At 46.4% G+C, this 14131-nt stretch overlaps 1 protein-coding gene across 1 annotated transcript in view; it reads left to right on the top strand.

Moving 5' to 3' along the window:
* Nucleotides 1-6249: 6249 nt before the first annotated feature.
* The window catches only part of LCMT1 (leucine carboxyl methyltransferase 1), a gene marked incomplete at its 5' end in the record, with an annotated part of 46189 nt that continues 38307 nt past the window's right edge, over nt 6250-14131 (top strand). The window contains one exon of the mRNA XM_084249797.1: nt 6250-6356. Within this exon, the coding sequence (XP_084105923.1) occupies nt 6250-6356 (107 nt within the window). The remainder of the gene's footprint in view (nt 6357-14131) is intronic.

Raw genomic sequence — 14131 nt, 5'->3', positions numbered from 1 at the left:
GGTCCCAGCCATCCCTCAGTGTCCCTCATGCAGGGACTCTTGGACACATTAGCTCCAGGCCACAAAGAGCCTGACCCTTGCAGAGACAAGGCAGTGCGGACTGGGGACTGGTGTGGTGGTTGTGCATGGGATATGCCTCTTGAAAGCTTTAGGGATGAGGAGAGCACACAGCTATAACAAAGGAAGCCCAGGAGACAAGTCACTACCTCTGCCCAAACAAGACCAGGAGGCAGCCATTGAGCCATTCTTCAATGTTCCTGGGGTAGCAGTCTCCTTCCTTGACTGTGCTGGGGCTGCATGTTCCCCAAAAGTCTGCATGACTGTCTATAGGGTAAATGGATTAATCAGGCTTTTTGCACCACTGGCCTCTGTGGTGTTAATGCAGAAGGCACTTGGGAGCATGGGTACTGGGCATGCATATCTGATTTTGGACACCTGTAGCATGGGTGTGCATGCATGAGTAAGTGTGCACATCTGCACCTAGAGGTCAGGGATGTAAGGGAGACGACAGAGACGTGCAACGGCTAGGGGATGACAGCTACAAGAGGAGTGACTACAGAAGAGGTGAGACCATGAGAGAAAGCCAGAGGCCAGAGAAAGGGTAAAGATTCACTGGGGGCTAGGAGACTTGCTGGACTCCTGGTCTCCCAGACCCCCTGGAATTTGGTTGCCCCACAGCACTGTCCCAAGCAGTCCCTGATGGTCATCAGGTAGACACAATGACCAAAGAGCACCAGCCAGCATCCAGTGAGTGGAACTCAGCACCCACCCTTTAGAATGCTGTGTTGTGCGACCTCTGTGACCACCTGCTGCAGGTGACACATAAGGGTACTTCCCTTGGGGAAATATTTAATGAACAATGTTTCTCACCTGTTGGTATGAATGTGCCACTAGGCTGGGAAGAGATGGCAGACCCATCTGAGAGAAGAGAAGTTGAACGAAAGCACAAGCTGGTCAGCAATTTGGCAGTTACATCCCAGAAAGGGGAATTAGAGAAAGCTGACCAGGTGTCCTCAGTTGAGGTTGGGCCATCTTGTTTGCAAGACCAATTATTTTCTTCACCTCTTCTTCACTCCATTAGTGAGAGTCCTGGCCCAGACTTACGTGAATGGTGGAACATAGGATATGCCACACCAGCCAGGGGGGGGACCCACAGCAGTTTATTTAACACATACACTCACAGCCCAGGGGAGAAGGATCTCACACACCATGTTGGGCCGCAGGAAATGCACTTAGGAATAGAGGGATGAAGCAGGGGCTTGGGAGGCAGATTTTGTAGTAAAGAGGCCAAAGTGAGCCCTGGCTCCTGCAGGAAGGTATTGTAGGGTAAGGTAAAAAAGCATCAGGCTTTTCTGCTCTCCTGCCATTAGGATTGATGACGGATCCTTGCAGTCCTGAATGCATATCCTACTCCACACCTGGAGTAGGGTGTGGGCATATGTAAACGGGATTCACCTGGGCTAAGACTGGGCTTATAAGGTCGGCGTCACGGGGACACCAGAAGAACCATGAGAAGCAGCAGAAGCAGAACCATAAGAAGAACGAACCAGAGGAGCAGAGGACAAGGCCACCAGAGAATGCCGGAGAGCCCAGAAAGAGTGAAGACTTGCTGGGGGTTGGGAGGCTCGCCAGCCTCCCGGCCCCCAGCACCCCTACCTGCCATGTGCCTGGTAAATCCCAATAAAAGCCTGCAAAAGCCACTGAGGGCTCTAGGACTCTCTCCTCCTTTACCCCATCTGCTCAAATCATAGAAAACCTGCCCTGTGCCCATTCCTGCCCCTACAGTGTGGTTGGCTTGTTTGAGTAAGGTCTTAGACTGATCGGGAACTGAAGCCTGTCACTCAGGAATGAGCAGGCACCGTTAGGACCCTGTGATCAGGATTGTTTGGCTAGGAGCCCTTATCTGTAGGGAAGGGGAATGGGGAGCTTGCAGTGAAGCCATTTGAGACCTCCTTGGTTTTGCCAGCTGTCAAGTCAGCTCCTAACGCTAAATCAGCATTTCAGGGCTTATACCACAAGACATTGTTAAAAGGCAGTTTGTCCTAGAATGAATAGTTGAATTTAACGTCACCAGATAGAAAATAAAAATCATTTCTATTTTTATATACTAGCAACGACATGTGGAGAACAAAACTTAAAAATATGTTTACTATCATTAACACAAACTAAATACTGGGGTGTAATTTTAACAAACAAGTCCAGGACCTGTAAGCTGAACACTACACAACACTGAGCAGAGAAACCCAAGATCCAAGTTAATGGAGATGCATAAGATGTTCATGGATTGGAAGACTATACATAGTAAAGACGTCAATTCAAATTGACAGAGATTTAATGTAATTCCTATAAAATCCAGCAAGATTTTTTGCAGACATTGATAAAATTGTTCTAAAATTTATATGGAATTACAAAACTATAATAGCCAAAACAATTGAAGAAAGAATTAAGTGGGAGCAAAAAAGGAATAAACAGTCCCAACACTTACTGTATAGTAACCAAGACTCCAGTATTTGCAGAGAGATAACACAACACAAAGAACACCAGAAATTGTCTGTAGGGTCAGGAACAGGCACTGAGCAGGTTTTCTAGGATCCCATGCAGACCGGGTAAAGGAGGAGTCAGAGTCCTTAGTGGCTTTTGCAGGTCTTTTATTTAGGTTTACCAGGCATATTGCAGGCAGGGGTGCTGGGGAGCCGGGAGGCAGCAGTTCTCCCAGCCCCCAGCAAATCCTCACTCTATCTGGGCTCTCCGGCGTTCTACTTCTCTCTCTCGGCTTCTCTTTTGGCTTCTGCTGGTGTCCCAGTGACGCCGCCCTTAAAAAGCACAGTCTCAGCCCAGGTGAATCCAATCTACCTATGCCCACACCCTATTCCAGGTGCCCGCCCTCAGGCCTGCATTCAGGACCGCAAGGCTCCATCTATCCTGATGGCGGGAGGGCAGAAAAGCCTGGCATTTTTCCTTACCCTACATTGTCCTAACAACTATGTCCAAGAGATTCTGACAAAGGTGCAAATGCATTTCAGTGGAGGAAAGGTTGCCTTTTTAACTGATTATTGCTATTTAAAATTTATGAAGAAATCACAGGCCAGAACACTTGTAAAACAGGACCAGCAAGAAGAGAGAATGGTTTGACTGAGGTACTACCAGGTGATGAAGGGGAAGGAAGGGACGGATAGTGTGCAGCCCAGGATGAAAACTGCAAACACTGGACAACAGCTAACAGCTTCTTTCATCTTTCTGAATGCAATAGCTTCTGATTGTTCAGCTCCTCAGTCTCTAGTGGTTTTCCCATCAGTTCCTCCATGACAAACTCAGCTCACCCTAACTGAGCATAAATGCTCCAGACTCCATCAGCATTTTGATTGGCTTCAATCTCAAGCTATACAAATAGCAAGGTGGCTCTCAGTAGCTGTAAAGGTACATCCTCCCATATGAAAGTCTGGCAGAAAAGAGAGTTGTTTTATATTTAGCACCTCTCATTCAATTCCTCAGATTCATTCTCATTGGACTAAGCTGATCACACCCTCCTACTTCTTTATACTCCTGAAGTATAGCTAGAGAAATTCTGTGAGTGGCTAAGCTTTAGTAAGTTTCCACCCTAATGTCATGCATAGAGCCTCACCTGATCCACACGAGCTAAGAGTTTAGTTCTCCATAATAAACTCCAGCTTTTACAGGAGAAACAGACACTGGCTAGCCATAGCAATAAATGCCTATACTGAAGCTTCTCAGGAAGAAGTTTCATGGTTAATACCAGTTTTGCTCCCAATATATATTTTTAAAAGATTTATTTATGCATACAAGAACTGGGGTGTAGGCCAGAGGCGTGGGGGGTGAGAGATTCACCAGAGACAGTGAGGAGCAGAACAGGTGGATCAACTGAAATACACTGATGAGGGGAGCAGCAGGTGATGATACAAGAGAGGTCTGCTATGCCATGTGGATGTTATCTCCCTGGCAGGGGATCGAACTCATGTTGCAGTGGCTGGCAATAGCTTGATAGCGCTGTGTCTTTAACCCCTGTGCCACCAGGGAGGCCCTTGCTCCTAATATTAATGTTTGCAGAGGTTTTAAGCTCTAGTTTCTCTTTTGTCAGAGAAGGCAAATTAACTGACTGTGACCTTTATAGGCCGGGACATTGTTCACAACTACCCTAGTGTAGTCATACAGCCTTAGATGACTAAGCTTAACATTTCCAGACTCCACTCCCATGTCATAAATTTCCAGTCCCTTGACCAGGAGCTTCAATGCAATGAGCTGGCCCTGCCTGCAGACAGTCTTTGGAGTGGACTTCAGTGAAAAAGCTGACCAAAGTTCTCTGAATCACCAGCTTTTCCTTTTTTTTTTTTTTTTTTTTAAGATTTATTTATTTGTGCACACAAGAGCAGAGGTACAGGCCAGAGATGGGGGTGGTGGGGGTGGTGAGAGGATTCACCAGAGACAGAGTGGGGAACAGATTGACTGAAATACACCGCTGAGGGGAGCAGCAGGCGAGACAGGAGAGGTCTGCTGCACCATGTGGCTTAGCTCCCTGGCCAGCCGGGGATTGAACTTGTGCCGAGCTGCAATGCCTGCAGATAGCTTCATAGTGCTGTGTCTTAACCCCTTGCGCCACGGGGTGCCCTCACCACCTTGTCTGAATCAAAGTCTCAGCAAAGAAGACAATTGTTCTTTGCTCATCAAACAGGTGAATCAACACATCTGCTCCACCTTTTCCCCCAGTAAAATTCAACCTCAACGTTCAGACCTAAAGGATGAATACCTTGTACTACTTGCTGTTAACACTTATTACCTACTAACACCCATAGAATGTGTACACTGCCAAGCTAGTAGACTATGCTTGCTCATTGTTTGCTTTACCCTCTTCACAGAGGAGCACTCAAAGAAAGTGGTGTGTTTCATCACCGCTTCTCCTGGAAAAACTCTCCTAATCACTGCCTTCCCCCACTGTCAATTCTACTTTGGGTAATAAGTGCTTGTTACTCCATTGGATACTAAGCAAGCATTTGTTATATGATCTTACCCCAAGATACGTGTACTGGATTTTTGTTATAATTTATTTATTTTGGGGTGTGTGTTTCAATGAGAATTGAATATACCTGTTTCCTCTCCCCAACACTTGCTAATGAAATGAAATATACAAACATGCTTTTCAAAGTTTATCAAGAAAATGTTTTATAATAAATCCAGTGCAAAATGTCTGTAATGAACATATTGAATATAAATTTTGCTTGTTTTGAACTCTACAAAGATGTCCTTCTTTTTCATGAATACTGTTTCTAAAATTGAGTCACTGATGTAACTGGTAGCTCTAGCTCATTATCTTCACTGCGACATAATTTTCTATTGCATTAGTTTTGCACTCATTCCTTCCTTCAATACATTTTATTTTATTTTTTTAAGATTTATTTATTTATTTATACAAGCACTGGGTACAGTCAGAAGCGCGGGAGGGTGAGAGAATTCACCAGAGCCAGAGCGGGGAGCAGAGCAGGCAGAAGGACCGAAGGACACTGCTGAGGGGAGCAGCGGGCGGCAGGAGAGGTCTGCGCGCCATGTGGGACCCTCCTCCGGTGGCCGGGGAGCAGCCGGGGATCGAACCGGCGCCACAGAGGCCGCGGGCAGCTTCGCAACCCAGCGCTCAACCGCTGCGCCACCGGGGAGGCCCCCTTCAATACATTTTAAAGGTGATTGTGTGTGCAAAGCTCTTAGCTTACTTCTTGGCACTCAATAAACTATTTGTGCAATCGTTGAGACTGAAGCCTGACAGTAACACCTGATACATAGTTTCCTCCCGTTGGAGTCTTTACCTTTCGCCCAGTACTGAAGATACAGGTCGCTCTTCAGCCCTGGGTTAGTTACAGTTATAAAATTTTGGATGCAACTGTCACAAACGGTGGCCTCTGGACAAACTATCAAGACTACAACTCCCAGAAAGCACTGGGATGCCGGTTGCGTCCTTGTCAGTTACCTTTCCTTCCGGGTTGTGAAGGCGGGGCCAAAGGGGTTCACCAATGAGCGTCTCCACAGGATGAGGGGGCGGGGAAATTGCCCAATGAGCGTCTGGGCCGAGGCGCCAATAAGCGGGAAGGTTGCTGGGGCCGCGTCGTGGGCGGCGTCACTGAGCCGCGCCAGCTGTGCCCGGAGGAGCCCAGCCCCTCTCTCCAGCCGTCTCGGAGCTTCCTACCTCACCGGCGGCCGTCGACCTGGCTTCCATGTGCCCGGTGGGCGCATGGAACCTCCACGCCCATGGCCACTAGCCTGAGGAGTGCCGCTTACTCCTCCCCTTCCTGCTCGACCGACACTGACGACGAGGGCGTGCGCGGTACTTGCGAAGATGCTTCAATCTGCAAGAGGTGCTGCAGGGCGCGGGGCGGGCGCTGCTTCCCCGGGGCGGGGGCGCACGCGGGAGGCGGGCCAGGGTGGGGGGATTCCGCTTGTCTCCCCCAGAGGCAGCAGTCAACTCTTGCGCCCCTCGCTTCACACCTGTGAAGTGCACTGGGGTGGCTTTAACTCCTGATAACCCGACTTCTGCCGAGTACCAGGCTCGGTGCGAGCCTGGAGTGACCGTAATTGGGGTATGGTGCTGAGCCCCGCAGTTGCGGTCCTGGCCTTCTTGGAAGAAAATCTTCCTGGGAAGACAGACGTGAAGCAAATAGTAACTACAGTCTGGGGGGATGATGAGAAGGACGGGTTCTTCCTGTTTATAGGTTATATACCATCGGGGTTTGTCATGCTCCTCAATGAGCACCTGAAACTGATCAGTTAAAGAGGTGAGGGCCACAAAGTAGTCATGTGCAGAGCCAGTACTTCCCTTAGTTCTGCCTGAATACTATACGAGTCTGCACATTTAGGGAATGTGTGTGTGTGTGTTTGTGGTGAGCGTAAGTATGTGTCACACACCTGAAAGTATGAGGCTTGAGCGTTCGTCCATTCATTTATTATTCTTCAACAGAAATTATTGGGAACTGAGATTCAGGCCCTACCTTTGGGGTGCTGGTTGGTGGGTACTCAGTAATTTGAAACACACAGTGAAGAATATTGACATGGTATCTGACATACTGGAACTCACAGCCAAGTTGGAAAAGACAGGAAGCAAATAATTACCCATAAAGTATGTAATTACAATTCTGTGTTGAACACTGAGAAGTAGTTGTAATTTAGGCACTAATGTTTATGCTGAGAACAAAAGACTTAAAAAAAGCTGGGGGCGGGGGCGGTGGAGAGCTAGGAGAGTGATCAGGCAGAGATAGGGAAGAGTATAGACTGCTCGAAGAACTGAAAGAATACCCTCAAAGCTGGGGCCATGTAGAGGTTGTGGGGTGGGGAAAACAAACGTTTTAGGTTAAGGCTTGCACTTTTTGTAGGTCCTTGGAGATCCACCTTCGTGATTCAGACCATGGACTCTAGATTCAGATTCTGTCAAACTTATTCTAGCTCTGCCACATACTAGCTTTGTGAAGGGTGATGATAGTAAGATCCACTTCACAGGTAGTTGTAAAGATTAAATGATTTCCATGATAGTAAAACACTTAAGGCTGTGCCTGGCATGTAGTATGTGTTAGTGATTGATTGCATAAATAGATGAATATGAAAGTATAAAAGGTTTGGAATAGTCCCCAGTGACATTTGTTGGATTATACCCAACTTTATATCTTCTCCAGCTTTCAGTTGTTACTGACCACATGATAGCACTGTTGAATTAGACATAATTCTCCTCTAGAGAATCAAGACAGAATAGCATTAGTACACAAAATTTTTTGAGCTTCAATTATATATTTATAGCACTTCAGTGTTCTAGTGTATATAGATTTGCTCATAACTGGAATTTGGTTTGGGTTACCAGGGGGGAAAAGAGGAATGTGTTCGTTAGGTTTCCAGTGTATAAAATTGTATAGTTCATACAAGTTCTTTTTTTTTTTTTTTTAAAGATTTATTTATTTGTACAAGCACTGGGTACAGTCAGAAGCGCGGGAGGGTGAGAGAATTCACCAGAGCCAGAGCGGGAAGCAGAGCAGGCAGAAGGACCAAAGTACACTGCTGAGGGGAGCAGCGGGTGGCAGGAGAGGTCTGCACACCATGTTGGACCCTCCTCCTGTGGCCGGGGAGCAGCCGGGGATCGAGCTGGAGCTGGCGCTGCAGAGGCTGCGGGCAGCTTCGCAGCCCAGCACTCAACCGCTGCGCCACTGGGGAGGCCCAGTTCTTACAAGTTCTAAGTGTAATTAGCGCTAGCAAAATGAGTAGGTTGCATCGAAATCTTAGTTATACCTTGAATGGACCTGTACAGAATCATAGCATTTTTTAAGCCAGAAAAACTTTCAGTGTTTCCAAAATTTAGTTTTTAGGACACAGTCCAACATGATATTTCATGAAACAGGTTGTCAGATAAGTTTGGGAAATGGTACCTGTTCACAATTCATATGATTATATTAAAGGTTGAAAAAATTCTGTGGTAAGAACCAAGTGTAACTTTGTTTAACCCAATGTTTTTGAAATGTGCTTGACCATGGAATCCTTTCTTTTTTTTTTTTTTTTTGGCATAATATCTGTTAACATTTTGTAGAACCTCTTTGAAACACATTGCTCCAGATCACTGCCCTCATTTTTACAGAAAATGGGGGCACAGAGATAAATTGATTTGCTTAAAGAAACAGTCTTTTCATTACCAGGAAAAACATAGACAGTTAAGCTGCACAGTATTTTTATTTTAAAATCAACTGCCATTACTTCTTCTGATTGAAATTTTACTTTGAACGATTGGTGATCTTAGGCAAAAACATCTAGAATTTCCTTGGTTTGTGCAACTGGCCCTTGGTACAGTAGACAACACACTCCAGTTTTCCCTGACTCAAATTGACTTATGTAATCAAGTAACTCAGCATTTGATGTCAATTTAAATTGTTTGGGAACATAAGTTAATTACCTGTTAATGATATAGCTATGGAAATATTTCCTCAAAGCTCTTTCAAGGTTCGGTAGGGTTTTTAATACCTACAGTCTTCCTTGAAAACAAGGGGGAAAGGAAGGAAATCTTTGTAATGTTAACTGCTATTTGCTAGAGAACCATAGTGGTGTCAGGTTATCTGAGGGAAATCAAATACTTTTCAGTAGCCATGAGGGCTAGACTTTTTTTAATGTTACTTGGTAAAATTGGTTTATTGAATATTTGTTGCTAATACTTTTTGCAAACTTACTTAAAAGAAGTGAATTGGCTATAAAGTGGTTTAGACACAAAGTACAGAGAATTAGTGCATCTAGAGCATGCCTTTCCTTGACTCTCTGTTGGGTAGTTTTTATAATTACACCTCTTCTCTGCCTTCCAAGACCTCCTGTAGACAGCAATATAGAGGAAGTTTGGGTTTGGAACTGCAGGGAATCTAATGCAGTAGTTCCCACTAAGAGCATAGTCTGTGGGACTTTTTTTTCTTTCTTTTTTTTTTTTTTTTAAATACAGATGCCTCTATTCTAGACCACCTGCATCAGAATTTTCTGGGGTGGTGCTGGGTATAAAGACAGGCATTTCACCATCTAGATGCATTGATCAGAGCTTTTCTGCAGTTTCCCCTCATCTGTAAAAGCATGCAGAGAAATTGTGAGAACCTATAGGTTATGTTTTAAGACTTTGCAGGACTCAGTATCTTTCAAACATTGCGATATCGTGATTTGCATCTTCACTGTAATGTAGTAAAACCTTAAATCTTGTTAAAAAGTCATGTTACTAAGTAGGGATTTCATGTGTGAATCATCGGCAAATTACTCTTCATGCCTCAGTCTTTAGAGTGAGTATTAATAATGGTAACCAGCCTTTGCATGTAAAGTTTAAATGAGATCATCAGTGCAAAGCACAGGATCTGGCATAAAATAAAGCCTTCAAGAAATTATTCTGACTAGTTTTCATTTTCCCCAGGTTTGAGTGGATAGTAGCAGACCATGGGTTCCTTGTGTAGCAGTTGTGGGTCAGGCAGGTTCCTGCCGCCAAGAGTAATAGCCATAGATTCCTAAAGTAACTTTTTAAAAGCCCCTTATTTGGGGCCTCCCTGGTGGCGCAAGGGCTTAAGATGCATCCTATGAAGCTGTCCACAGCCTCTGCAGCATGAGTTTGATCCCCTGGCAGGGAGCTACCCACATGGTGCAGCAGACCTCTTCTGACTCGCCCGCTGCTCCTCTCAGCAGTGTATTTCAGTCATTCTGCCTGCTCTGTTCCCCACTCTGTCTCTGGTGAATCCTCTCACCCCCCAACATCTCTGCCTTGTACCTCAGTTCTTGTATGCATGAATAAATAAATCTTTTAAAAAAAAAAAAAACCCTTAACTTCCTGGGACACCTACAGTTCTGTTTCTTCTGTTAGTTAGCTCCCTCCTAAGCACAGAACCCTGCTTGGGCTAATAATGAAATGTGGAGTGCTTCCAACAGTGCCTGGCACACAGTAAGTCTTCAAAGTTGGTAGTGATTGTCTTCATCACTACCCTCCTTGTCATCAAAACATCATCATCATGATGGGCTCCCACTAGCACTCCTGTCTTGTAGTTAGAACTCTTCTCATTGGATGTATGCTAGGTTTATACCTAGTCTGTTTGATCCACGGGATACCTATTCCGTTGATCTTGGTGTTGACCACGATCTCTAACTCCCCACTCCCCATTTTCTCTCCTCCTTATCTTCCCCATCATGCTGTGCTCTTCAGTCAGTCCTCTATTCACATGTTTTTTGGTGGCCGCCATCCTTCCATCAAACCCTCATTGTATTCTCTGGAATTACCACTCCACAGTCACCAGCCGCCTCCGCTTCCTTCATCTCTCCTTAGCCTTTCCCTCCTCTTGGCTTGGACTGACACTTACGGAGAGCGTTTTCTTGAATCCCTCTCTTGTAGCGCCTTTGTTTTCTCACACCTGGCATGTCTCAGAATCAGGGGGGTTGAGATTTGTGTCTTCTCTGCTGTTTGTCTCCTCCACCTCCCATTTCTTTGAGAGCCACAGGCCCAGCTGGAGCACCCTCTCCTCTACTGTTTTTTCCCAGCTCCTGGTTATTCCCCTAATTAATAGAAGACTTAGGCTCCTGGCCTACAGCTTCTTCTCTACTTCAGTTCGTGCCATCATCCTAGTTGACTTCAGTGTGTGTGTACAGGACCCACAGCCTGAGGAAGCACGGATTTTCCTGAGCACCTCATGTGCAGTGATTATTCTGACCCACCTCTGGGACTCCACCATTCTCGCGTGACACCCTGGGCTGTGCCTGGCCTCCAGTCCCATCTCTCCTTCAGCGTGTAGTCGTGTCTGCTGTGTCCTCTGTGTGTTTCCCACAGATTGAAACTAGATTAGAGGTCATAGTCTGTCATTCAGCAATTTTCTTGGCAATGTCTTTGTCTCCCTTGCCCTTACCCTAGTAAGCCCCAAACCCAGCCTGAACCGAATATTCAGTTTTGCCTACAATACCAGTGGCAGGGAAGCTTGGTACTGCTGTCAATTCATGTCAACCAATCTCATCTGTGCCCTAAACAGACTCGTGTGATTCTCTGGTAAGCTCGCTTCCCACTCTCTAGAATACTTAAATCAGACATTTTCCACTTTCCTCTAACTTCTGATTGCCTCTACCCTGTCATTCTCAAGATAGCATGGGTGATGTTATGGGTATTGCTTACATAGACTGTGAAAGTCTCCCAATTGGAACTCCATTAACTTTCTCTCAAAAAGCTTAATTATTCTTTCCTCCTGTTACAATTGTCAATGCTCTCTTGCAAAGCCCACCGGAAGCACACCTGTAATTAAACAAGTTGGATTTATTTATTTTTCCTTTTTTTAAAGATTTGTTTATTTATGCATACAAGAGCTGGGGTACAGGCCAGAGGCACGGGAGGGTAAGAGAATTCACCAGAGTCAGAGCAGGGAGCAGAATAGGCAGACGACTGAAAGCACTGCTGAGGGGAGCAGCAGGCGAGACAGGAGAGGTCTGCCTTGTCATGTGGGTATCTCCCTGGCCGGCCGGGAATCAAACCCCTGCTGCAGAGGCTGTGGACAGCGTCACACCTTCTGTGCCACCAGGGAGGCCCAAACAAGTTGCATTTAATTACTTGTTGCAAGGAGATTCTAACTGCATGGGAAACTCTGGGGGCTTTCATTAAGAGGGTGTTAGAAAGGACTTAGGATTTGGGTTTGCTTGGATAATTTGGGGAGGTTTCAAGGCAAGGAAGCAGGAATTTGCTGTGAATTTGGTGCTAGCAGGCAATGGAGACAAATCTATGATGGGGTAGCTCAATCAATCTTTTCTAGAAGGTGAGAATAGAGCGAGACTGAGGCTGTTCTTTGTAAGGAAGCCACCATCTTTTGTATCAGTCCAGAGGGAGGGATGGTAGGTTGTGGGTGGCGCGATGGCCTTGTTTTGTGTGTTTACCTCAGATTTTGAAGCAGTCTTGTTTTGTCTCACTTCATCACCGTTGCAGTGTGACCTTGTCTGATGTTCTTTGAGATTGTCTGATAGGAGACAAGGTGGCCTTGCTGTGAGTGCCAGGCCAGCTCCCAACCACAGTGAAAACTGGCTCAAAGTCCCAGGCCGGCTCTCAGATGTCAGGGCTGCTGTGCTTTCTTTCACAGGGAGGAGATGAGTCTTAAAAAGATAAATAGGTGTTTGTTTATCTTAAATAGCTCAAGCTAAAGAGCATAGAGATGGAAGCACAGTGTGGTCTAAGGGGAACTTTGACATGGAGCGCCGGGTTGGGGGGGGGCAGGGAAGGGTGGGCAGGTGTAATAAGAGAAGATTCTGGAGAGGAGATCAGAGAAGGAATTGTGAAAGGTCCTGACGCCCATGGGAGGTCTCCAGAGGCTCTAAGTGGAAAAGTGACATGATCTGAGTTAGTGCTTAGGAAAATCCCTGGCAGCTGGGTGGGAGGTGGCTTGTGTGGGAGATGTATGGTAATGAAGGGGAAGTCTGTCCCCTTCCCCACGGACACGCCCTAGCTCGGGCCTCCTCACTCACTTGTCTAGTGCATCACACCCTTGTTGTCCCCCAGCTTCTAGTCTCGCGGCCCTCCCAGCCAGGTGTTGATGCTGTGGCCAGGTAACCTTAACCTGTTACCTCGCTACTTAAAACCTTTGATTCCCCATCAGCTGCTAGGTGAAAATCTACATTGGGTGACACCCTTCACCTTTCATCTGTTGATCATGCTGCTCCGAATACCCACTGCCACCTGGAAGTCTCCATCTGGATAGCTCAGAATTATCTCGAATTCATTGTTTCCAAGCCAGTGGGTCCAGATCACCTCTATCACTCTATCCTTTCTCCTCCTTGCCTAAACTCCCTGGTGCCATTGTTTTTTCAATTCTTAGTTGAAAAGGTGGGATTCATCTTGGAACTGCCCTTTCATTCATTGTCTTATTCTGTGTCATCCAGACCTGTTGATTTTATCTAAATATTTCTGGAATCTGCCTCCTTTGCTCTAACTCTGCTCTGCTTTCTCATCCCAAGCTTAGGTCATCTGTGGCCCTCGTCTGCAAGCTGAGCCCCCCCACAATGCTCCCCCACATCCACATGCCACACTGAAGGCCAAGGTTTGTAAAAGGCACATTTGAACATGTCATTTCTTGGTTTAATGGCTTCATGCTATTTGAAAAAGACCACAGAGTCCCTTATGTGGTCTGCTGGGCCCTGCCTTCTCTGCCCCACTTCTTCAGCCTCCCCCTTCTGTGCCTCCCCTCTCCCTTGTGGGATCCTTTCAGTTCTTCAAATGTGGTCTGTTTCCCACCAGGCTGGGCACACTGTCCCCTCAGCTGGAAGTGTTCTCCCACCCTCCTTTGCCCAGTTCTTCAGGCCACCTCTCAGACCAGCGCACTCACTCATGATCCTCCTGGTCTGCCTTTATAGCTCCTAGAGCCCAGTTGTAGAGTCCATACAGAAGTGATCAGGGCAAACATGGTGCTCTGTTGGAGACTTTATTCCAGTGGAGGAAGCAGCCAGCACACCACCTGGATTGTCAGCAGGTGGAGAGGCAGGGGGTATGCTGGAAGGACTTGTGATTTGAGGTGGACTGTCAGGGCAGGGCCTTCTGAGAAGGTCAGTGCTGAGAAAAGAGTTAGAGGGGGTGTGGGAGTGAGCCCAGTGGATATCTGGGGAAGGCACGTTCAGGCAGAGGGAACAGAAG

Source organism: Talpa europaea (genome assembly GCF_964194135.1).
Source record: "Talpa europaea genome assembly, chromosome: 12".
Lineage (NCBI taxonomy): Eukaryota > Metazoa > Chordata > Mammalia > Eulipotyphla > Talpidae > Talpa > Talpa europaea.
Note: the sequence above shows the minus strand (reverse complement) of the source record. Positions and strands in the feature narration are given on the sequence as shown.